The 25001-nt window shown below is 45.8% G+C and overlaps 1 protein-coding gene across 1 annotated transcript in view; it reads left to right on the forward strand.

The window, feature by feature from the left end:
• The window catches only part of LOC309390426 (DEP domain-containing mTOR-interacting protein-like), a 44182-nt gene that overhangs the window by 8734 nt on the left and 10447 nt on the right, over positions 1-25001 (forward strand). Inside the window, exons 2-5 of the mRNA XM_081949767.1 lie at positions 10790-10968; positions 19379-19502; positions 21939-22117; positions 24397-24582. Of these exons, the coding sequence (XP_081805893.1) occupies positions 10790-10968; positions 19379-19502; positions 21939-22117; positions 24397-24582 (668 nt within the window). The remainder of the gene's footprint in view (positions 1-10789; positions 10969-19378; positions 19503-21938; positions 22118-24396; positions 24583-25001) is intronic.

Raw genomic sequence — 25001 nt, forward strand, 5'->3', positions numbered from 1 at the left:
AAACTGAGGCATTTTTTCCTTGCCCCAGCCCTGCTAAAGCCTGCAGAGGGCTGCTGGAGGCTGAGGGAAGGCAAAAACTTATTTTTCTTATTTACCTCTTCGAAGTCTTGGCGCGTCTTATACACCGGTGTGTCTTATGGTCTGAAAAATACAGTTAACTAACTAATTAAATAACAAACAAACAAACAAACAGTCTCCCTTCCCAGCTGGCTTTCTAATGACTAGCATCCCATAATCACCAAATACATTTGGCTTTTTTGAATATGCAGACTTCTTATCGCCGTCGTTGTGGAAACCTTGGGTTGTTTCCCATCCCTCCTGGCATCTCCATTTTATGACTGAGCAAGTCAAGGGACTCAGCAACGGAGGCAATAAAAATGCCTCTGATCTTAGAAGTGAGTGTACATGTTCATGTCCTCTAGCAACCAGATATGGAAGGCTAGCAAGTCCCTTCGTGAATTGCCTGTACAGGCGATGGTACCGATAGAAGAGAATATTTGTAGCTCAGGGCTTAACGGTGGTTTGCTTGGTACACTGTGAGCTCGGTTGTTGGACGTACTTCACCGTACAGTAGTTTCAACTGGGAAACTCTGAGCATCCTTGTTGTTAGTCATGAAGTCATGTCCGACCCATCACGATCCCATGGACAATGTTCTTCCAGGCCTTCCTATCCTCTACCATCCGCTGGAGTCCATTTAAGCTCACACCGACTGCTTCAGTGACTCCACCTCATTCTCTGTCGTCCCCTTCTTCTTTTGCCCTCCATCGTTCCCAGCATGAGGCTCTTCTCCAGGGAGTCCTTCCTTCCCATTAGGTGGCCAAAGTATTTTGAGTTTTCTCTTCAGGATCTGGGCTTCTAAAGAGCAGTCAGGGTTGATCTCCTCTAGGACTGACCGGTTGGATCACCTTGCAGTCCAAGGGATTCGCAGGAGTCTTCTCCAGCACCAGAGTTCAAAGGCTTCCATTCTTTGGTGCTCAGCCTTCCTTATGGTCCAACTTTCACAGCCGTCCATTGCAACTGAGAAAACCATCGCCTGGACTATACACACTTTGGTTGGCAGGGCGATGTCTCTGCTTTGTAGTGTGCTGTCTAGATTCTGAGCATCCTAGATCAGGCTAAATCCAAAAATGTAGAGAACTCTATGGTAAGGAGTCATCACTGAGAAGGCCCTTTTCCCTCGGTCCTGCCAGATGTTCTTCCCTTGATGGTGGGCACCCTCAACATCCCCTGCCTTTTGGCTCTGGAATACAATACAATACAATACAATACAATACAATACAATAGTAGAGTTGGAAGGGACCTTGGAGGTCTTCTAGTCCAACCCCCTGCCTAGGCAGGAAACCCTATACCGTTTCAGACAAATAGCTATCCAACATCTTCTTAAAGACTTCCAGTGTTGGGGCATTCACAACTTCTGGAGGCAAGCTGTTCCACTGATTAATTGTTCTAACTGTCAGGAAATTTCTCCTCAGTTCTAAGTTGCTTCTCTCCTTGATTAGTTAGGTTGGAAGGCTAGGTTGATGTAACTGGGGAGAAGTAGTCCATCAAATGAAAGGTTAAAGGTAAAGGTTCCCCTCACTCATATATACTAGTCATTCCCGACTAGTGCTCATCTCCGTTTCAAAGCCGAAGAGCCAGCGCTGTCTGAAGATGTCTCCGTGGTCATGTGGCCGGCATGACTAAAAGCCGAAGGTGCATGGAATGCTGTTACCTTCCCACCAAAGTTCCTATTTTTCTACTTGCATTTTTTACGTGCTTTCAAACTGCTAAATTGGCAGAAGCTGGGACAAGTAATGGAAGCTCACTCCGTTACGTGGTGCTAGGGATTCAAACTGCCAAACTGCCGACCTTTTTCCTGATCGACAAGCTCAGCATCTTAGCCACTGAGCCACCGTATCCCTTCCATCAAATTACCTGGCCCAAACCTTTCTCTTTGGATCTGAAAGGAGCCCACATACCAGGGATGAAATTCAGCAGGTTCTGACATGTTCTGGAGAACCGGTAGGGTAAATCTTGAGTAGTTTGGAGAACTGGCAAATGCCAGAGTAGGGTGGGAATGGAGATTTTGCAATATCCTTCCGCTGTCATCCCACCAAGCCACGCCCACAGAACTGGTAGTTAAAAAAATTGAATTTCACCACTGCCACAAACTTATAACAGGTGCCCCCTATCGAGGCCAAAGGTGTTAATGCAGATGTTGCATACCCAATCCATATGGTTCAGGGCCTATGAATGGTGGCCTTCTCTAAAGCCATCCAGGCTCCCACTGTTGATCTTATGTGCCCTGTCCTTTCAGCTGAAGATCAAGCCACAAATGAGCCAATGAATATGCAATTAATTCAGAGTCTGATAAGGAGTTGCCGGCTGTAAAAGGTCACCTCTTGTTTGAGAACAGGTGTCTTAGCCAAGCTTATCTTCCTGAGTCGGGCAGGGTGCAAAGGCAAGCTATGCCAGTATCGCTTGCATATGCAGTCAGGAAAAATGGATTTAGTTTTTTCCTTGAGCAACCCTGCCTAGGCAGCAAAAGTAATCATACAAAGGTAATCACAGAATAACATTCTACCTAAATATTGAAAATGGTTTATACCATTTTTTCTGAACAGAATAACAGGATAACATAATCGGAAGGGACCTTGGAGGTCTTCTAGTCCAACCCCCTGATTAGGCAGGAAACCCGACACCACTTCAGACAAATGGTTATGCAACATCTTCTTAAAAACTTCCAATGTTGGGGCATTCACAACTTCTGGAGGCAAGCTGTTCCACTGATTCATTGTTCTAACTGTCAGGAAATTTCTCTTCAGTTCTAAGTTGCTTCTCTCCTTGATTAGTTTCCACCCATTGCTTCTTGTTCTACCCTCAGGTGCCTTGGAAAATAGTTTGACTCCCTCTTCTTTGTGGCAACCCCTGAGATATTGGAACACTGCTATCATGTCTCCCCTAGTCCTTCTTTCTATTAAACTAGACATACCCAGTTCCTGCAACCGTTCTTCATATATTTTAGTCTTCAGTCCCCTAATCATCTTTGTTGCTCTTCTCTGCACTCTTTCTTAGAGTCTCCACATCTTTTTTACATCGTGGTGACCAAAACTGAATGCAGTATTCCAAGTGTGGCCTTACCAAGGCCTTATAAAGTGGTATTAACCCTTCACGTGATCTTGATTCTATCCCTCTGTTGATGCAGCCTAGGACTGTGTTGGGTTTTTTGGCAGCTGCTGCACACGGCTGGCTCCTATTTAAATGGTTGTCCACTAGGACTCCAAGATCCCTTTCACAGTTACTACTGTTGAGACAGCTACCACCTATATCAGGGGTGTCCAAACTTGGCAACTTTAAGACTTGTGGACTTCAACTCCCAGAATCCCCCAGCCAGCATGGCTGGCTAGGGAATTCTGGGAGTTGAAGTCCACAAGTCTTAAAGTTGCCAAGTTTGGACACCCCTGACCTATATTATACCTGTGTATTTGGTTTTTTCTTGCCTCAATGTAGAATCTTCCTTTCTTCACCACTGAATTTCAATTTATGAAATGGAGACTGTACTTGACTTCATTTTATGCATTACATACAGTCTTCATTTCTCTTCCATTCCTTGCACTAAATAATTTTTTGCCTGCAGAAAGAACCTTACATATACAGGTAGTCCTCAAATTACAACCGTTCGTTTAGTGACCAAAGTTACAACCACCCTGAAAAAAGTGGCTTACAACCGTTGCAGCATCCCCATGACCATGGAATCCAAATTTGGTTGAAGCATCCCAGGGTGATATGATTCACCATGGGCGACCTTCCCAGCCAGCTTCTCCTGAGCAATGGGGCAAGCTGGATTCGCTTAATGACTGTTCTGACCTAGGCTTCCTCAAAAAGCACGAAGCAGATTCCTGGTCCTGACAAAACCCCTTTTATTAAACACATTGGAATTCCTCTCGTTCACATTCAGCAAAGGCCTGGCAAACAGTCTTTCAAAGGTGGATTTATGACCACAGACCTTATCTGGCTTGGAAAGCTGTCATGTAAATATTTTCCCAATGAGGTGCTGTGCAAGGAAAGACTTGGCACAGAGTCTCTGAGATTCATGGACAGATCTTCACACTCCTGAAACAAATGAACGAACGAATTGTTTCCTGCAAAAGCCCACTCCCCTTTCGCTCCTCTTTTATTCCCTATGGGAGGGGACATTCACCATCCACCTGTGGCCTTACTCCCGAGTCGGCCCTTGTTCCTTAGCTGTTCCCTTCATCTGGCAACTCTGCGCATGTGCACACTGGGAACAGGCTCCAGCTGTTCTTCTGCCCCACTGATGTCTGACTCCGAAGGCAGCTGATAACTGTCGGACGGCCCTGGCCCCATCTCTGCTTCCGACACAGAGCCCTCATCTGAGCCTTCCCCAGACTCCAGGACTGGCCCACGTTCCTCCCCAACCTCCTCACTGTCCGAATCTGTTGCCAGCTCCACTGGCCACTGGTCGGCCACAACAATGACAGCATGATTCATGTAACAATTTCAATGATTCCCTTAATGACCATGGTAAAATTTTGTGAAATCAGGAGCGACTCACTTAACAACCACTTCGCTTACCAATGGAAATCCTGGTCTCAATTCGGGTTATATGTCAAGGATTACCTGTGCAGGAATTCTCAGGGACCATATATAAGTGGGATCTTCTTTGAATCTTTATCTTTATTTTCCATAGGGGAAACTGTGGATCAATGACCTTCAGTTGGAAATTTTGATACATTCAGTTGCACTCTTTTGGCATAGGCACTTTTTCTCTTCCCCTTCTTTTATTTTATCTCTGACAATCTGGATCTGAGGCTAATTGAGGTTTATCGTAAGTTACCAGCCACTTTTGGTTTAAATGGGTTGTTTGAGAGAAAAAAACCAGTTCTTGTCAAACCTGATTTCTTAGTTGGCTATACTTGTCCTTTGTAGGTGTACAAAGAACATTTATAGTTCCTGGTCAAGATTCCACAGAATGAAGCAAGATGCGAAAATGTGTTGTAGACAGTTTTGGCAATTGGGTATGTCTAGCTTAGTGAAGAGGAGGACTAATACCACTTTATAATGCCTTGGTAAGGCCACACTTGGAATACTGCATTCAGTTTTGATCACCACGATGTAGAAAAGATGTGGAGAGTCTAGAAAGAGGGAAGAGAAGAGCAACAAAGATGATTGGGACTGGAGACTAAAACATATGAAGAACGGTTGCAGGAACTGGGCATGTTTAGCTTAAGAGAAAGAAGGACTAGGGGAGACATGATAGCAGTCTTCCAATATCTCAGGGGTTGCCACAAAGAAGAGGGAGTCAAGCTATTCTCCAAGGCACCTGAGGGTAGAACAAGAAGCAATGGGTGGAAACTAATCAAGGAGAGAAGCAACTTAGAACTGAGGAGAAATTTCCTGACAGTTAGAACAATTAATCAGTGGAACAGCTTGCCTCCAGAAGTTGTGAATGCCCCAACACTGGAAGTCTTTAAGAAGAGGTTGGATAACTGTTTGTCTGAAGTGGTGTAGGGTTTTCTGCCTAGGCAGGGGGTTGGACTAGAAGACCTCCAAGGTCCCTTCCAACTCTGCTATTGCATTGCATTGTATTGTATTATTAGGGGTGGACAAAAATACATACATGGTTGGAAAAAATGTTAAAACAACATATAGATTACTAGCTGGATAACCGTGCTTCACGATGAAACTATGTGATCAGGCAGTGCAGGAGAAATCCAGTTCACTCCTGTTCAGTCCGTTGACTCAGTGGTGGTCGGTGATTGAAACACATAAGGGAATACTGCTCCCGCCACCTTCAGCAATTCCATAGGTGGAAGGTGTAGACATTTTGGTGAGGTACCGATGTTTAGTATTGTAAGGAGCCCCAAACTGCTCCTGAGTGAAGAAGTGGAATATCTGCCAGTTTGAACTGAGGTAACGGAATGTGAGGCAACAGGCAGTTGGAACAGAGTGCTTTTTAGGTGGGGAGGGGGAGGAGAACTCCTTAGCATCAGAGTGTGTTAATTACTGTATAAGAAATAATAATGACCTGATGGTCATTTCGAAAAATCCTTTCTTAGTGAGCACCTAAAAGCCAAGGAGATTTCGTGATGAGTGAGTGGTATTTGGCTTTAGAAATATTTTTGCTAGGCATAATACCTGAAAAGTATGATAAAGGAAACCTATACTTAATATTACATATTTTGACAGCAGCAAGAATTGTATTTGCACAGTACTGGAAAAACTAGGAAACACCTACAGAGGATGATATAATTGGGCAGAAATGGACAGATTGACACTAAAAATAAAAGAAAAAGAAAATACAGAGTATTTTCAAACCTGGGACTTGTTTTATAAATGGTTGGATGGTAGAGGTAGAAATTAGGAGTGGTAAAAATATATTGATTCAGACAATACACTGTTCACTAAGCACTTATGTATGTAAATGTGAAAATGTATAAATAAACTGTTTAAGAAAAGAGACAGAAGGACTAGGGGTGACATAATAACAATGTCTTCCAACATTTGAGGGGCTGTCACAGAGAAGAAGTCGACTTATTTTCCAAAGCACCTGAAGGCAGGACAAAAAGCAATGGATGGAAACTTATCAAGGAGACTGGGGAATTTTGTGAGTTGAAATCCACACATCTTAAAGCTGCCAGGGTTAAGGAAATGCTGATCTAGGCAGCAAATGGACGTCATGGACTAATTTTTAGAATACTTTTGGAATACATCTGGGTTCAGTTCCAAGTGGGGGGAAAGACACTGGAAACATGGCGGCTGTTTGGAAAGATGGTTTTAATAGTGGACAGGACCACATACCTTGAAGATGTTGGGTGAAGAAAAAAAAGGAAGAGATAGCTGAGAGTGTCTGAGTTTTATGCCCTCTCTGGGCTTTTGAATTTGAGCTTGTATTCTGATTGGTTGTCAGACTCCCATGGGGCCATGCAGGGGCAGCTCTCTAGGCTGTCCTGAGTCCCAGGCTTGGTTGACCCTTGCTGGGTGATGAAAGGGCTTTGGGGTGCCTATTTTGGCTCTGCCTGAACGGGATAGATCTTTGTTATGGAGAATAGACTGGCTCAGGCCTTAATGGTCCATTGACAAAGGTGAGGGGTGAGTTTCTGCCTCCCTTTTAGGGGAAATATTCCGCCCTTTTAATATTTCCTAAAATACTGTATCCCCTAACTTTTTTCTAGGAGAGGGGTGGGTGCTAACTTCCCCCAATACCCCCAGCAAAACTTAAAAAGTAAATAGGCAACATATCCTTCTCCTTTCACCTACCTACTTGTTCTGACCAAGGCTTCTCAAGAACATGGAGCAAACTCCTGATCCTGACAAAAACCCCTTTTATTATTTTACTGTGAATTCTGCTCATTCACAGCCGGCAAAATCTTTCAAGGGAGGATTTACAGTCACAGACTTTATCTGGCTTGGAGAGCTGCCAGGCTGATATTGGCAAAACTTGGCAAAGAGTTGGGGAAAGTCACGAACCAATTAGCGAACTAATTGTCTCCTGCAAACTCCACTCCCCTTTCGCTCCTCTTTTATTTCCTCTGGGAGGGGTCATTCATCGTCTGGCCTTATTACAAGTCGACCCCTGTTCTTTAGCTGTTTCCTTCGTCTGGCAACTCTGCGCATGCGCACACTGGGAACAGGCTCCAGCTGTTCTTCTACCCCATTGATGTCTGACTCCGAAGGCAGCTGATAACTGGCATACGGCCCTGGCCCCATCTCTGCCTCCCACACAGAGCCCTCATCAGAGCCTTCTCCAGACTCCAGGACTGGTCCATGTTCCTCCCCAATCTCCTTACTGTCCGAATCTGTTGCCAGCTCAGCTCGTCGGCCACAACACTCCTCTTCATTCTTCCCATTCAAGCAAAGAAGGATAAATATTTTAGTGAGTTAATAAAAGTGAGCTTGCAGTCTGGAGATGTTGCAGAGGATTAAATTCTGGTCAGAAATATCAAAAGGAGATTTTAGCCCACTAGGACAAGAGAGGTCTGAGTGTCTGAAGCTCCCGTCTTTGTTTAAGCCAAAACAGAATTTGAACAATGGCCCCGGAGGGATCAGATATTGCGTGATTTATTTTTGTTTAATGTTCTCTGAGCCGAGGTCGGGGCTGTTCTTCTGTCCTCGGAGAGACCTTGACAAAGCCAAGCCATCCCTTGGGACGTTCTGGGCCTCAGGCCAAGTTTTGGGGGAAGAACCTGTTCCCAGGAGATGCCGGCCTCCATCGCTTCGAGATTCCACCCAGGATTCTGGGGCCATAAATCTGGAGAGTTCTGGGATTAGGTTGCCTCGTTCAAGTTTCGGTTAAACTTTGCTTCAGAGTGGGATTTAAAAATGAACAGTCTACCCTTCTCCATCAGTAATTGGTTGATGGGTTTTTTCATTTTATTTATTTATTTTTTCATCCATCCATCCATTCATCTACCGTGTTTTCCCCAAAATAAGACAGAGAACTTATTTCCTTTTGACCCCTGAAATAAACACTTGGCCTTATTTGGGGGGGTCTTATTATTTTTGAGGTGCAGGAAGCGGTGAATGTGGTCACCTCATGGCTGCTGCTGTGGGCAATTTTTTTGGGGGGGTCTTATTATTTTTGAGGTGCAGGAAGCAGTGAATGTGGTCACCTCATGGCTGCTGCTGTGGGCAATTTTTTTTGGGGGGGTCTTATTATTTTTGAGGTGCAGGAAGCAGTGAATGTAGTCACCTCATGGCTGCTGCTATGGGCAATTTTTTGGGGGGGTCTTATTATTTCTGAGATGCAGGAAGCGGTGAACGTGGTCACCTCATGGCTGCTGCTATGGGCAATTTTTTTGGGGGGGTCTTATTATTTTTGAGGTGCAGGAAGCGGTGAACGTGGTCACCTCATGGCTGCCGCTGTGGGCAATTTGGGGGGGGTCTTATTATTTTTAGGTACAGGAAGCGGTGAGTGTGGACACCTCATGGCTGCTGCTGTGGGCAATTTTTTTGGGGGGGGTCTTATTATTTTTAGGTACAGGAAGCGGTGAGCGTGGACACTTCATGGCTGCCGCTGTGTTGCAATATTTTTTTGGGGGTCTTATTATTTTTGAGGTGCAGGAGGCCCCTTAACCTCAGCCCGCGGATCAGCTGATCCAGAGAGGGCCGGAAGTTCTGTCTCTGGCACACTCTTACCAGCCGTAGTGTTGCTGGGCCGGCCGCTCTTTTTGCAGCCGCCACTAAGGGGCGCGGGAGCTAGGATTTTCAAGAGTGGCTTCCGCAACGCCCTTCCGCGTGGATGGCAGGTGCATGCAGGGCATATTCCCTCCCCCCAAGAAATGGCGGCTGCGCGTGCGTTTAAATATTTTAGGGGAGGGCTTATTTTCAGGGGAGGGCTTATTTTAGCGCATGCGCTCAAAAGCATGATTGGGTTTATAATCCAGGGAGGTCTTATTTTCAGGGAAACAGGGTATATCCCCCCCCTTTATTATTTTTATGAATAATTCAGGACAGAGGACAGATCCAGCACACACCCCTTCCTCCTCCTATATTCCTCACAACAACCCTGGGGTGCGGATTGGATTGAGAGAGAGAGAGAGAGGGACTAGCCCAAAATCACTCAGCTGGCTTTCATGGCTAAGGTGGGATTTGAACTCAAAGGACAAAGGTGTGTTACTTCAGTATCCAAGGTCCTCCTGCATTCTGCATCTAAGAGCCGTGGTGGCCTAGTGGTTAGAGTGCAGTACTATAGGTTAACTCACTGCTCACTCCATGAGTTTGATCCTTAGCTGCTCAAGGTTGACTCAGCCTTCCACCCTTCTGAGGTTGGTAAAATGAGGGACCAGATTGTTGGGGGGCAATAGGCTGACTCTGTAAACCACTTAGAGAGGGCTGTCAAGCACTGTGAAGTGGTATATAAGTCTAATTGCTATCTCCCTTCCTCCCTCCCTCCCTCCCTTCCTCCCTTCCTGTTCTGCTTAGGCTTCCCCAAAAAGCACAAAGCAGATTCCTGGTCCCAACAAAACCCTTTTTATTAAACAAATGTGAATTCCTCCATTCACATTCAGCAAAGGCCTGGCAAACAGTCTTTCAAAGGAATATTTATGACCACAGACTTTATCTATCTTGGAAAGCTGCCATGTGAATATTTTCCAAATGAGGTGCTGTGCAAGGAAAGGCTGGGCACAGAGTCTCTGAGATTCACGGACAGATCTTCACACTCCTGAAACGAATCTAACAACCGCACGAACAAATTGTTTCCTGCAAAAGCACTCCCCTTTCACTCCTCTTTTATTTCCTATGGGAGGGGCCAATCACCTTCCACCTGTGGCTTTACTCCCGAGTCGACCCTGATTTCGTAGCTGTTCTTTTCTTCTGGCAGCTCTGCGCATGCGCACATTGGGAACAGGCTCCAGCTGTTCCTCTGCCTCACTGCTGTCTAGCTCCGTAGGCACCTGATCACTGCCAGACGGCCTCGGCCCCATCTCTGCCTCCAACGCAGAGCCCTCGTCCGAGACTTCCCCAGACTCCAGGACTGGCCCATGCTCCTCCCCAACCTCCTCGCTGTCCGAATCTACTGCCAGCTCCACTGATCGGCCACAACACTTACTTACTTGTGTTTAGAATGCAGTATTGCTGGCTAACTCTGCCCACAGCCATGAGATCGAACATGACCTGGCAGCTGAAGGTTGACTAAGCCTTCCATCCTTCCGAGGTTGGTAAAATGAAGACCCAGATTGTTGGGGGCAATAGGCTGACTCTGTAAACCGTTTAGAGAGGGCTGTAAATAACTGTAAAGCGGTATATAAATCTAAATGCTATTGCAATTGCTATTTTTCCTCCTAGGCTTCGTCTTCATGACGGCAAGCTTATAAAGGATCGGCGTTATCACCTCCGCACCTACCCGAATTGCTTCGTGTCCAAGGAGCTCATTGACTGGTTGATTGACCATAAAGAAGCCCCTGACCGTGAAACCGGCATCCGGCTCATGCAGAAGCTCATGGACCATGATATTCTTCACCACGGTTGGTGAGCTTCTTAATTCTGGTTACCTTTGAGGACTTTTCCCAATGACATGAAAGTGCCTTATCCAAATGTTCTGGCCGTTCTGTTAAACCAGGGGTCTCCAACCTTGGCAATATTAAGACGTGTGGAGTTCAACTCCCAGAATTCCTCAGCCAGCAACGCTTGTGGACTTCAACTCCCAGAATTCCTCAGCCAGCAACGCTTGTGGACTTGTGGAAAGCAAAGCTGGCTGAGGAATTCTGGGAGCTGAAGTCCACAAGTCTTAAAGTTGCCAAGATTGGAGACCCCATGTCTTAAACCAAATCTGGGCCTTTTTATGCCCCTTCCCCCGAGCCACATCTGGCTCTTTGGCTGCCCTTGTAGTCATAAGTCGAAAACTATGTGTAATGGAAGAGGAGAGCTTTTAACAAAACAGGAGGATAATCTCAAAGACCAGTAAAAGGGAGGAATATAAAAGTACAGAGGGAGTAATAATATTTACATTACTTAAGTGCCATTGAATCAGGCACAAATCCTGGGGATTGAATGGTGTAAACAAAAGAAAGAGAAGAGTCCCAAGTTTTGAAAATAGATTTATTTAAGCCCCAAATATTCCTTTTCCAAGGTCACCTCTCAAACATTTGTGAACTAAGAGACATTCATCAGTCATTTTTAATAGGCTTATTATAACAATATTAAGTCCTAGCCTAGAAGCCAAAGACTGGGAGTTCTAGACCCACCTTAGGCATGAAAGCCGACTGGGTGATTTGGGCCAATCACTAGGAGGCTGTGAGTTCTAGTCTTGTTTTAGGCAGGGAAGTGGGCTGGCTGACTTTTGGCCAATTGCCTGGAGACTGAATTCTGCTCCCATCTTAGGCATGAAAGCTAGCTGGGTGACTTTGAGCCAGTTACCAGGAGACTGTGAATTCTAGTACTGCCTTAGGCATGAAAAGTGACTTTGGACCAGTCCCTGTCTCTCAGCTCTACCCACCTCACAGCATTGTTGTAGTAAAATAAGAGGAGGAAGGTATATTCCCATGATGGTGAACCTATGGCAGCGTGCCAGAAGTGGCATGCAGAGCATCTCTCTGGGCACACCAGCTGATACCTTCATAAAACATATGAAGAACAGTTGCAGGAACTGGGTATGTCTAGTTTAAAAGAAGGACTAGGGGGGACATGACAGCAGTGTTCCAATATCTCAGGGGTTGCCACAAAGAAGAGGGAGTCAAACTATTTTCCAAGGCACCTGAGGGTAGAACAAGAAGCAATGGGTGGAAACTAATCAAGGAGAGAAGCAACCTAGAACTGAGGAGAAACTTCCTGACAGTGAGAACAATGAATCAGTGGAACAACTTGCCTCCAGAAGTTGTGAATGCCCCAACACTGGAAGTTTTTAAGAAGATGTTGGATAGCCATTTGTCTGAAATGGCACAGGGTTTCCTGCCTGGGCAGGGGGTTGGACTAGAAGACCTCCAAGGTCCCTTCCAACTCTACTATTGTATTGTATTGTAATAGAACCCGTTCGGGTGCATGGGTGGCTGAGTTACTACCTATTCAGTCAAACCATCTGAACTGGTAGGAACCCACCTCTGGTATATTCAGTATGTTCACTGCCTTGAATTATGTGTAAAAACAACAAACAAGCCAAAAATAAAATAGACAAATGCTCTGTAATTATTTCCACATAGGTGAAATGCAATAGATTCCTACTAATCATTTGGGAGTGTGCATTTCTGAGTCTTCTTTGTAAAGTGTTGCAAAGTTGCTTTTTATGTTTCTACTTTGCTCACAATCTCTTTCTGCTAAACAGATTTGCCTAAGAGTCTCTTTATTATTTGTTTTCCGAAAAGCATAAATTGGTATATGTAGGTAGGAAGTTGGGGAACGCATTTTGAGTCCTTAAGGATGTGAGTGAGTGAGGAACCAAGAATAAACCTGTAAAAGAAGATTTTTTTTAAAAAAAAAATCTTGTTCTTTAGCGAAAGGAGAGTTTTCTTCACAGGCAGCTGGAAATTCTTGAAGGGGTGAAGGTTTGTTTCTTTAAAAGAGAAGGTGAAACTTCAGTTTTATCCACAAGCCCACCACGAAGAAGTCAACCATTGGGGTAGAAATACTCACTGGGAAAAAAAATTAGGTGTTTCCTGCTTGATGAATATCTCCTTTTCAAGATTTATCTGGCAGTGGAGCCCTCTCCACAAAGCCTGCGTCTATCCCCAATTCCAAATATGCTACAAACTATTTTTGAGATGGCTCAAAATCCCAATGTGAAGAATGTGGGATATATCCTCACGGCTTTCTGGGACCAAGGAGAACAGTCAACAAAAGCTCGGACCAGCAGCTCTGTGTCTACCTGAGAACTTCATGTGTAAACACAGAACGGGGTAAGGAATTTCTACCCTGATGGGGCGGGTAGGTGGAGCGGTCAAAACCCAAATTTGAGGAACTGAAGTCTTCTTTGATGGCTTTTCCGCCACGGACAGGAATCCAACATTCCACAGGCACCTATATTTTCAGGGCTGTAGGCAGTTAGCAAATAGGACAGTCGGTCAATCTGGGGATGATTTTCAAAAACGGTACCTAGGTGTGGATGTCCCAAAGGTGCTTTTTTTTTCAAGAGGCTACTGGACTTTCTGGTTTTTCTCTGAAGATGTTTCGCTTCTCATCCAAGAAGCTTCTTCAGCTCTGACAGGATGGTGGGGAATGGAAGGATTTATACTCCTTGCAGACAGCTGGTCATTTGCATCCTTTTGGAGGGTCATTGAGACCACTTGGGGGTGTACCTGTGTCCTCGGGGTCACCTGAGTGGTGAAAATGATGTGGAACCTTCTTGGAACTGTCGAAAGGTCTGTGTTGTAGATCAGCGGTCACCAACTGGTGTTCCGTGAGAAAATTTTGGAGGTCTATTTGCATTTTTTATATTGCATTAAATCAGGGCTCCTCAAACTACGGCCCCTGGGATGGATATGTGCAATGAACGCTTGTGTTGCTGCCGAGAGTTGGGGTCCTTTTTTGCAGGTTGGAGGGGGGACAGAAATTCCGACTTGGGGTCTGCTTCAGCCTCCTGGTGGGGGGCTTTGGGCGAAGGCTGGAGGGAAGTGCCGCTGGTGGCAAAGAGCCAGAGGGCCTCGTTCCAGTGGGACTGCATCATGGCCTGGAACTGGCTGAGCATCTCAGCCCACTGAGCCTCCAGCCGCCAGTACCTGGTCTTGCACTTCTGCAGGTCTTCCCTCTGCTTGGAAAGCCTAAGCTCCTAGTCCTCAGTGAGATGCTTCTGCTGAGCCTCCTTCTCGGTCAGATCCAATTTGAACTGAGCTGTTTTGCCAAATCTTTCTCATGGTGGCTGCCTAGCTCCAGCAACTGCTTCCTGTTGGGGCCCTAAGGAGCCCGGGCGGGCAGGCGAGGAGTGGCTGGGAGGGGAGGGACGAGTAGAGGCTGGCGAGGCGCTTCTTGATGTGAGTGACATTGAGTTAGCCACGCCTACCCAGTCACATGACCACCTAGCCAAACCCACCCAGCTGGTCATTAGGCAGATCATATTAGTGATCTGTGGGATTTAAAGTTATGAATTTAGTGGTCCCTGAGGTCCAAAAGATTGGAGACCCCTGTTATAGACTGGAGGTAGATGAATGAAATTGAATATTCAATTTTAACATAGATGGCCTCTTTGGCCCCTCTTTCAACAAGGAGAAGTCCCCAAAGTCCACATTTTGGGCAGAGAAGAGAGCTGATTTTCATGGGCTGGATGACTGAGAATCTTCATAGACATCTCGGTGAGAACGGAGTCCACCTTTTTGTCTTTTCTGAACAGAGCTTGGGGTTTGAGATGGAGACTGTGAGCCATGCTTAATTCCACCTTTTGGGACTTGCCTACAGCTTCCATCACCTTTTGATAATTGTTGTTATCGAAGTCTTGTCTTTAGGTTTTAGGTTTATTTGGATTTATATGCCGCCCTTCTCCAAAAGGACTCAGGGCGGTGTACAACATCAAAAACACACATCCCGAAAGTTAAAAAAAAAGATTAAACCCATTTCCAAAAAGACCAAACCGATTTTTTAAAAAAGAAACAATACATTTAAAAACAATTAAAATTAACATTAACAGGCCAGACCGGCTTGGTGGAAAAGCCAACTTTTTAGGGCGCGTCGGAAGGACCGGAGGTCAGGGATTATGCGAAGCTCCGGGGGCAGCTCATTCCAGAGGGAAGGCGCTCCCACAGAGAAGGCTCTCCCCCTGGGGGTCACCAGCCGACACTGCTTGGCGGACGGCACCCTGAGGAGGCCAACTCTGTGGGATCGTACAGGACAGTGGGAGGCTACTGGTGGCAGTAGGTGGTCTCGCAGGTACCCTGGGCCTAAGCCATGGAGTGCTTTAAAGGTCATAATTAATACCTTGAATCGCACCCGGAAAACAACCGGCAACCAGTGCAGGCCGCCTAAAAGGGGTGTGACATGGGAGCACCTAGGTACCCCCATGACAACCCGCGCGGCCGCATTCAGGACCAGCTGAAGCCTCCGGGTGCTCTTCAAGGGCAGCCCCATGTAGAGAGCATTGCAGTAGTCCAGGCGAGAAAGGACGAGGGCATGAGTGTGCACAGAGCATCCCGATCCAGGAAGGGGCGCAACTGGCGTACCAGGCAAACCTGGTAAAAGGCCCCCCTGGTCACGGCCGTCAGGTGTTCTTCTAAACTGACTCCTTGTGACCCCCATGGACCACAGCATGTCACCTCCATCCAGGGGTGGGATGCTACAGTTTTGCCCGAGTTTGGGAGAACCCGTAGCTAGCGTTATGACTGGTTTGGACAACCTCCAAATCCCACCCCTGGCTAGCCCTGCCCACCCTTGACTTGGCTTTTCGGAAGCTACCAAGAAAGGATACAAATATTGATCATGTTACCCCAGGACAATGCAACCGTCATAAGTACATGCCAGTTGCCAAGCACCCCTGTTTTTTATTCTGGGGATACTGCAATGGTCATAAGTGTGAAAACTGTAAGATACTTATTTTTAGGGTCGTCATAACTTTGAAGAGTCACTAAACAAATGTAAGGATTTACAGGGCTCCCCGCACTTTTTTTGTGTTGTTAAATTCTGGCATGAATATTCTACAGTCTACTTGGCACCCTTAATAATGAGGGGGGGGGGAACTTTGCACATGTCCAACGAGTGAAAATCAGACCTTCAAAATATTTCTGCTAAATGCTGACGTCAATGTGTTCGGTGTGCATTTAAAATGGTAATAGGTGCAGAAAGTCCTTGATGTCAAGTTTCCTAACGATGCCGTAACTGATTCATAATAATCGAGCCAATGTTTTAATGCAAAAACCAGTGATTTATTAATAGCTTCATTAGGCAAGATTTATTCGCAGTCAAATCTTTGCTTTGTTTCATTTGCTTCTGAACTTTACCCCTGTTCCTTCCCTTCCCTCAGTCTGTGTCATAAATCACATTACCCAATAGATACACCCCTCCCAACCCGGCAGCAGTAATCTGAGATCCCATTCCAGCATGGAATGCACTCCCACTCATTCTGTCCCCACGACAACACAGAGAGTTGACTCTCGACTTACAACAGTTTTCTTAGTGACCCTTTGAAGTTACAATGGCACTGAAAACAGTGACATGACTAATTTTCACACTTATGGCCGTTGCAGCGTCCCCGTGGTCACATGATCGAAATTTGGAGGCTTGACAACTGGCATGAACTTACGGCGGTTTTGGTATCCCAAGATCATGTGATCATCTTTGGCGACCTTCCGACAAGCAAAGTCAACGGGAAAGCCAGATTCCCTTAACAGCCGTGTTGCTGACTTAACCACTGCAGTGATTCACTTAACAACGGTGCCGAGTAAGGTGGTCAAATGAGGCAAACTTCCCTTAACAACTGTCTCGCTCAGCAACGGGAATTTTGGGCTCAACTGTGGTCGTACATTGAAGACTACCCATACATTCAAAAGTGTCATTATGTATTGTAAACACTTTTCCAAGTTTAGTAATGAGGTGGTAGATTAAAAGAGCAGGGAGGGGGATTTAGTACACAGGCCATCTGTTTTCCAATGGGGGAACGTTTTCGGATCTCTCCCTTCTGCCTGAATTACGCAGCTCGGTAAACATTAGGTTTTATACAGCCGGTTGCAGATCCATCTAGAAATAAGTGAAATGCCGCTATGGGGCTCAGATGGAAATGCAATTAGTTTAGGGTTAATTATTAACACTTACAGAGCCAGTTTGGTGTAGCGGTGAAAGCATCAGGCGTGAAACTGAGAAATGGTGAGTTCTAGTCCCGCCTTGGGCACATAAGTAAGATAAAATAAATTAAAGCAAAACAAAGTAAACTGATTCATCATAATCTCCATCATATCTTTTAGTGAAAGCATTTAATATATGTTTGCATGCCAGCCAGCCAGCCTGTCTATCTATTTACTGGTACCTGTATCTCTATTGTCTATTTATCTTAATCATCTATCTATCTATCTATCTATCTATCTATCTATCTATCTATCTATCTATCTATCTATCTATCATCTGTCTATCTCTAACATCTATCTCAATCATATCTGTCTGTCTGTCTCTCATCTATCTATCTATCTATCTATCTATCTATCTATCTATCTATCCATCCATCCATCCATCCATCCATCCATCCATCCATCGTCTCTGTCTGTCTGTCTGTCTATCTATCTATCTATCTATCTATCTATCTATCTATCTATCTATCTATCTATCTATCTATCTATCTATCTATCATCTATCTATCTATCTATCTATCTATCTATCTATCTATCATCACCTCTCTCTCTATCAATCTATCTATCATCTATCTATCTATCTATCTATCTATCTATCTATCTATCTATCTATCATATCTATATCTATCATATATCTCATATCTATCTATCTATTTATATCTATCATCTATCTCAATCATATCTATCTATCTATCTATCTATCTATCTATCTATCTATCTATCTATCATCTGTCTATCTCTAACATCTATCTCAATCATATCTGTCTGTCTGTCTATGTCTCTCTCTCTCATCTATCTATCTATCTATCTATCTATCTATCTATCTATCTATCTATCTATCTATCTATCTATCTATCTATCCATCCATCCATCCATCCATCCATCCATCCATCCATCGTCTCTGTCTGTCTATCTATCTATCTATCTATCTATCTATCTATCTATCTATCTATCTATCTATCTATCTATCTATCTATCTATCATCTATCTATCTATCTATCATCATCTATCTTTCTTTCTTTCTTTTTTTCTTTCTTTCTATCTATCATCGTCTGTCTATCTATCTATCTATCTATCTATCTATCTATCTATCTATCTATCTATCTATCATCTATCTATCTATCTATCTATCTTTTTTCTTTCTTTCTATCTTTCTTTTTTTCTTTCTTTCTATCATCGTCTGTCTGTATCTATCTATCTATCTATCTATCTTTTTTCTTTCTTTCTTTCTTTCTTTCTTTCTTTCTTTCTTTCTTTCTTTCTTTCTTTCATCTATCATCATCTGTCTATCTATCTATCTATCTATCTATCTATCTATCTATCATCTTTCTCTTTCTTTCTTTCTTTCTTTCTTTCTTTCTTTCTTTCTTTCTTTCTTTCTTTCTTTCTTCTTTCTTTCTTTCTTTCTATCTATCTATCATCTCTATCTATCTATCTATCATCTATCTATCTTTCTCTATCTATCTATCATCTATCTATCTATCTATCTATCTATCTATCTATCTATCTATCTATCTATCTATCATCAATCATCTGTGTCTATATCATCTATCTCAATCATGTTTGTCGGTCTGTCTGTCTGATGATGCACAGAGAGAGACAGAGACAGAGGTAGTCCTTGACTTACGGCCACAATTGAGCTCAAAATTTCTGCTGCTAAGTGAGATGGTTGTGGTGAGTTTTGCCCCATTTTACAACTTTTCTTGCCACAGTTGTTAAGTGAAGCATTGCATTTGCTAAGTCAGTAACCCAGTTGTTAAGTGACTCTGGCTTCCCCCTTGCCTTTGCTTGTCAGAAGGTTGCAAAAGGGGATCACGTGACCCCAGGACACTGTGACCATCATAAATATGAGTTCAGTTGCCAAGCGCTTAAATTTTGATCGAGTGACCATGGGGGTAACTGCAATGGTCGTAAGTGTGAAAAACGGTCACAAGTCACTTTTTTTCAGTGCTGTTGTAACGGCCAACGGTCGCTAAATGAACTTGTAAGTCGAGGACTCCCTGTATTTAGTCTGGTATGAAAACAGAAAATAATTTATTCCCAATACTCCCTGTATTATCCCAAATATAATACATAATATCTTGCATTTTGGTCCCCGTGGGAGGCCAGGCTGCCTTTGGGGGGAGCGAATGGTCTGACTGGGGCCTGGGAGGGGCTAAGAATTGTCTTCAATGCTTTTCAGTCTGTGACGAACATCTGGACTACAAGGACGCTAAGCTCCTCTATCGCTTCCGCAAGGATGATGGGACCTTCCCTCTGAACAAGGAAGTCAAGGTGTTCCTGAGAGGACAAAGCCTCTACGAGACGTACGTCAGCCCTCCGCCCCCCCTGGGAGAAACCCTGGACCCCGTTTACCTGGGCTTTCATTTGGGGGGGGAATTTGGAAAAAAGGAGATACGTGGGAATTAATGCCTTCCTCCCTCCCTCCCTCCTCTCACCTCCTCCCTCCCTCCTTATTTCCCATCTCCTTCCTTCTTTCCTTCCTTCCCTCCCTCCCATCTCCTTTGTTCCTCTCATCTCCTCCCTCCCTCATTTCCCATCTTCTTCCTTCCTCCCTCCCTCTCATCTCCTCCCTCCCTCCTTATTTCCCATCTTCTTCCTTCCTCCCTCCCTCTCATCTCCTCCCTCCCTCCTTATTTCCCATCTTCTTCCTTCCTCCCTCCCTCTCATCTCCTCCCTCCCTCCTTATTTCCCATCTTCTTCCTTCCCTCCTTCCCTCTCATCTCCTCCAATCTCCTCCCTCATTTTCCATCTCCTCCCTCCCGCTCATCTCCTTTCTTCCTCTCATCTCCTCCCTCCCTCATTTTCCATCCCTTCCTTCCTTCCTTCTTTTCTTTCTCCCTCCCTCCCTCCCTCCCTCTCATCTCCTCCCTCCCTCCTTATTTCCCATCGCCTTCCTTATTTCCTTCCTTCCTTCCCTCCTTCCCTCTCATCTCTTTTCTTCCTCCAATCTCCTCCCTCATTTTCCATCTCCTCCCTTCTTCCTTCCTTCGTTCCTCCCTCCTTTCCTCCCTTTCTTTGACGAAGGGAGAGAGAAAGAAAGAAGGGATTTTATAGCTAGTTTTGCAATAAAGGTGAAAGAAAAGGAAGGGAGAGAGGGAGGAAGGAAGGAAGGAAGGAAGGAAGGAAGGAAAGAAAGAAAAAAAGAAAGAAAGAAAGAAAAAAAGAAAGAAAAAAAGAAAAGAAAGCATGAAAATTGGCTGGGTGACTTTGGGCCAATCACCAGGAGATTATGAGTTCTAGTCCCACTTTAGGCACGCAAGCCGGCTGGGTGACTTGAGGCCCATACTCACTCTCTCTCTCTCTCTCTCTCTCTCTCTCTCTCTCTCTCTCTCTCTCTCTCTCTCTCTCTCTCTCTCTCTCTCTCTCTCTCTCTCTCTCTCTCCAAACCACCTCACAGGGTTGTTGTTCTTGTGGGGAAAATAGGATGAGGAAGAAGCATTAGGCTTGTTCACCATCTTGAATTATTAATAAAAAATAAAAAAGGTGGGACGTAAATAAATATCTCTAAGGCGACTGTGCAATTGTAAGTTGAATTTGCACCTGCAGAGCTGGCAATTATTCCCCCCCCCCCCCTTCAATCATTGCCATTATTGGTGTCACTGAGGGAAGAAAACGGCAGGGACTAGTAACTTTGGTGGCATTCGAAGCATTGCATTCCTTTCTAGATCTGAGGACTAATTCAGCCACTTGTCCAAAACCAAAAACTGACTAGAAGGTCCAAAAATGTAAACGATAGAGAAATAAAATAGGCCTGTACTGCCCTCCAGTGGTGATAGATGAATTAGAATCCTTCTAAAACTATAGACAACATCATTTCTGCCACCTCGTTTTTTCATTTGATGCTGCTTGGAATTACAGGTGGCGCTCATTTAGTGACCATTCAAAGTTATAAAGGTAAAGGTAAAGGTTCCCCTCGCACATATGTACTAGTTCCCGACTCTAGGGGGCGGTGCACATCTCCATTTCAAAGCTGAAGAGCCAGCGCTGTCCGAAGACGTCTCCATAGTCATGTGGCCAGCATGACTAAATGCCGAAGGAGCACAGAACTCCGTTACCTTCCCACCAAAGGTGGTTCCTATTTTTCTACTTGCATTTTTTACGTGCTTTCGAACTGCTAGGTTGGCAGAAGCTGGGACAAGTCACGGGAGCTCACTCCGTTACGCGGCACTAGGGATTCGAACCGGCGAATTGCTGACCTTTCTGATCGACAAGCTCAGCGCCTTAGCCACTGAGCCACTGCTTCCCTGTTATCCTACCTTACCCGACTTCTAAAGGACAAGTAGTGCTCAACGTACGACCTCAAAGTGAGCCCAACATTTCTGTGGTTAAGTGAGACATTGGCGAAGTGAGTTTCACCCCATTTTATGACCTTTCTTGCTGCAGTTGTTAAGGGAATCTGACTTCCTGATAGACTTTGCTGATCTGAAGGTCACAAAAGGGAAATCACGTACCCCGGGACCCTGCAGCGGTCATAAATATGAACCAGTGGCCAAGCGTCTGAATTTTGATCATGCCACCATGGAGATGCCTGAAATGGTGAAAAATGCTCCTGAGTCACTTCCCCCCCCCCCAGTACTGTTGTACCTTTGAATGGTCATTAAATGAGCTGTTGTAAGTTGAGGACTATAAGTACTTCTGCCCAGTGTGACTTGGATTTGCTGCATGATTGAATAGGATTCGTGGTTGGTTTAACTCAGCCGATATCCTTGTTTCGGTGTCTTCTTGCCTCTTGATTGCAGGCTGATCGGCATGGACAACTCCATTCTCAAAGCCAGAGAAGAGAACCTGGTTAAATTCCAGAGGAGCTTTTTGGGGTGTGAGATGGTTGACTGGCTGGTGGAGGAAGGGGAGGTCGCCAACCGGAAGGAAGCGACGGAGCTCTGCCAAACCCTCCTTGAACACGGGATCATCCAGCAAGGTACATGCCAAAGGAAATGCCCCTGAGATGTGGGCACCGGAGGCTGAAAAAGAGGTGGAAGAGAATATTTGCAGCTGAGAGCTGAACTGTGGGGTCCTTGGTGGTCTCGGAGCTTGGTGGTTTTCTTACAGGCCTTTCACTGCCCAAGTAGGTGACATCATCGGTGTTAGTAGGGAATGGGGTTTGCACTGAAGAAGTTACTTAGTTTGGTAATGAAATGTCTGCAAAAAAACCACCAACCTCAGAGAGCACCAAGGACTCCACAGTCCTCCTCCTCCTCCTCCTCCTCCTCCTCCTCCTCCTCCTCCTCCCTCCTCCTCCTCCTCCTCCTCTTCCTCCCCTCCTCCTCCTCCTCCTTTTCCTCTTCGTCCTCCTCCTTTTCCTCTTCGTCCTCCTCCTTTCCTCTTCGTCCTCCTCCTCCTCCATTCCCTTCTAGCACTGATGATGTTACACACTTTGGGTAATCAAATGTCCACAAGAAAATCACCAAGATCAGAGAGTAGCAAGGACCTCACAGTCCTCCTCTTCTTCTCCTCCTGCTCCTGCTCCTCCTCCTCCTTCATTCTCTTCTAGCACTGATGATGTTACCTACTTTGGTAATGAAACGTCTGCAAGAAAACCAGCAAGATCAGAGAGTAGCAAGGACCCCACAGTCCTCCTCCTCCTCCTCCTCCTCCTCCTCCTCCTCCTCCTCCTCCTCCTCCTCCTCCTCCTCCTCCTCCTCCATTCCCTTCTAACACTGATGATGTTACCTAGTTGAGTGACGAAACATCTGCAAGAAAACCACCAAGCTCAGACAGCATCAAGGACACGACTGAGGAGCTCTGTGGCGTAATGCAACAGCTCCCTTCCTTTTGGCCACCAGGGACCTCTTCTGTGGAGAAAGGTTTTTCCGTGGACCGCAAGGGGTGTGGTTTCCTGGGCTGCCTGCATCCCGCAGACAGAGCTCCGCTTGTTTCCGCGACCTGGTTCCTGGCATGCCATAAGCTTGAACTGGTCCGTGGCCCCGGTGCTCGGGGGGGGGGGGAACGGACCCCTGGCCTAATGGTTTGAATACTGGTAGTCCTCAACTTATGACTATTCATTTAACAATGGTTGGAAGGCGCTAAAAAAAAAGGCGACTTGCAACCAGTCCTTGCACTTGTGACCATTGCAGCCTCCCCACAGTCATGTGATCAACATTTGGGTGCTGGACAACTGGTATGTATTTAGGATGGTTACAGCATCCTAAGGTCACGTGACTGCTATTTGGGACCTTCCCAAGGTCTTCTGACAAGGAAAACCCAATGCCAGTTGTCCGATGTTCATCCCACCACGAAGGGGGTGCTGCAACGGACACGAAGTGTGAAAAAAACAGTCATCAGTTGCTTTTTTCAGTGCCGCTGAAACTTTGAACAGTCACTAAATGAATGGCTGTAGGCCAAGGACTGCTTGCATGTATTTACCATATTTTTTGGAGTATAAGACGTACTTTCTCCCCCCACTAAAAGAGGGTGAAAATTTGGGTGCATCTTATACATTGAATGTAGCTCCACCCACCCTCCGGCCCCCACCCTTTGACCCCTGCCTCCCATCAATTTGCCTCCTTGCAGCAAACAGCCCGTTTCCGCTTCAGCACAGCCTGATTAGCACAAGCAGCTGGTTGTCGGTTGGGTCGGCCTCCCAATGATCAGCTGCTTCAGGCTGCAGGGATTGCCATAGCCTATTGCCGCCTCCATGGGCCTCATTTTCGCCTTCTGCATCTCGTTTTCAGCATCCGCGCGCTCCATTTTCCGCCTCTTCCAGGCAGCGGGGATCGGAACGTGCGGAAAATGGGGTGCACGGAGGCCAAAAGCGGGGCATGCAGAGGCCAAAATTGGGATGCAGAGGCAGCAACAGGCTATGGCAATCCCTGCAGCCTGAAACAGCTGATGGTCGGGAGGCCGATCCAACTGACAATCAGCTGCTTGGGCTAATCAGGCTGCGTTGAAGCTGAAGCTGAAACTGAAAGGGGCTGTTTGCTATTTGCTGCAAGGAGGCAAATTGCTGGGAGGCAGAGAGTGTTTTTTTTTCTTGCTTTCCTCCCCCAAAGCTAGGTGCGGCTTATATTTCAGAGTGTCTTATACTCCATAAAACTATAGGAATTGCTTTATTTGCATTTTGGGATTTTTGTAAACTCTCTGCTGGAGTGGATGTAAATAACTGGATAACAATAACAATGGTCCACAGCTGGATTAAAGAGGATTGAATGCTTGCTGTGTTTCTCCCCCCACCTGTCTTGTTGCTCCTTCTTTCCACAGTCTCCGCTCAGTGCCATTTTTACGACCGGGATCTCCTCTACCAGTTTCGTATCAATTTCCGCCGAAGGAGGCGACTCACGGAGCTCCTGAGTGAAAGCCTGCACAGATCTCTTTCGGACAGCCCCGACAGCCCCTTCTGTCTCCGCAAGCTGAACCCCGAACTGGACCCCTCCAGTTTCTTGTCAGGTACCTGACTCTGAAGATATTGGGGGGAGGGAGGGGCAGGAAGGAAAAAGGAGGAGGAGGAAAGGTAGGAAGGAAGAAAGGAGAAAGAAGAAGAAAGAGAGGAGAGAGAAGGAAAGAAGGAAGTAGAGGGGGAGGAGAGGAGGAGAAGGAGAAGAGGAGGAGGAAGGGGAAGATGGGGAGGAGGAGGAGGAAGGGGGAGGGGGAGAGGGGGAGAAGAAGAAGAAGAAGAAGAGAGGAGGAGGAGGAGAGGGAAGAGAATGGAAGAAGAGAGGGGAGGAAGAAAATTTTAGCCCCCTCAGAGAAGGCTCGCAATCTGGGAGTCCTCCTGGATATGCGGCTTAGTTTAGAAGAACACCTGACGGCCGTGACCAGGGGGGCCTTTTACCAGGTTCGCCTGGTACGTCAGTTGCGCCCCTTCC

This window comes from Natrix helvetica, assembly GCF_964273705.1.
Source record: "Natrix helvetica genome assembly, chromosome: 3".
Classification (NCBI taxonomy): Eukaryota; Metazoa; Chordata; class Lepidosauria; order Squamata; family Natricidae; genus Natrix; species Natrix helvetica.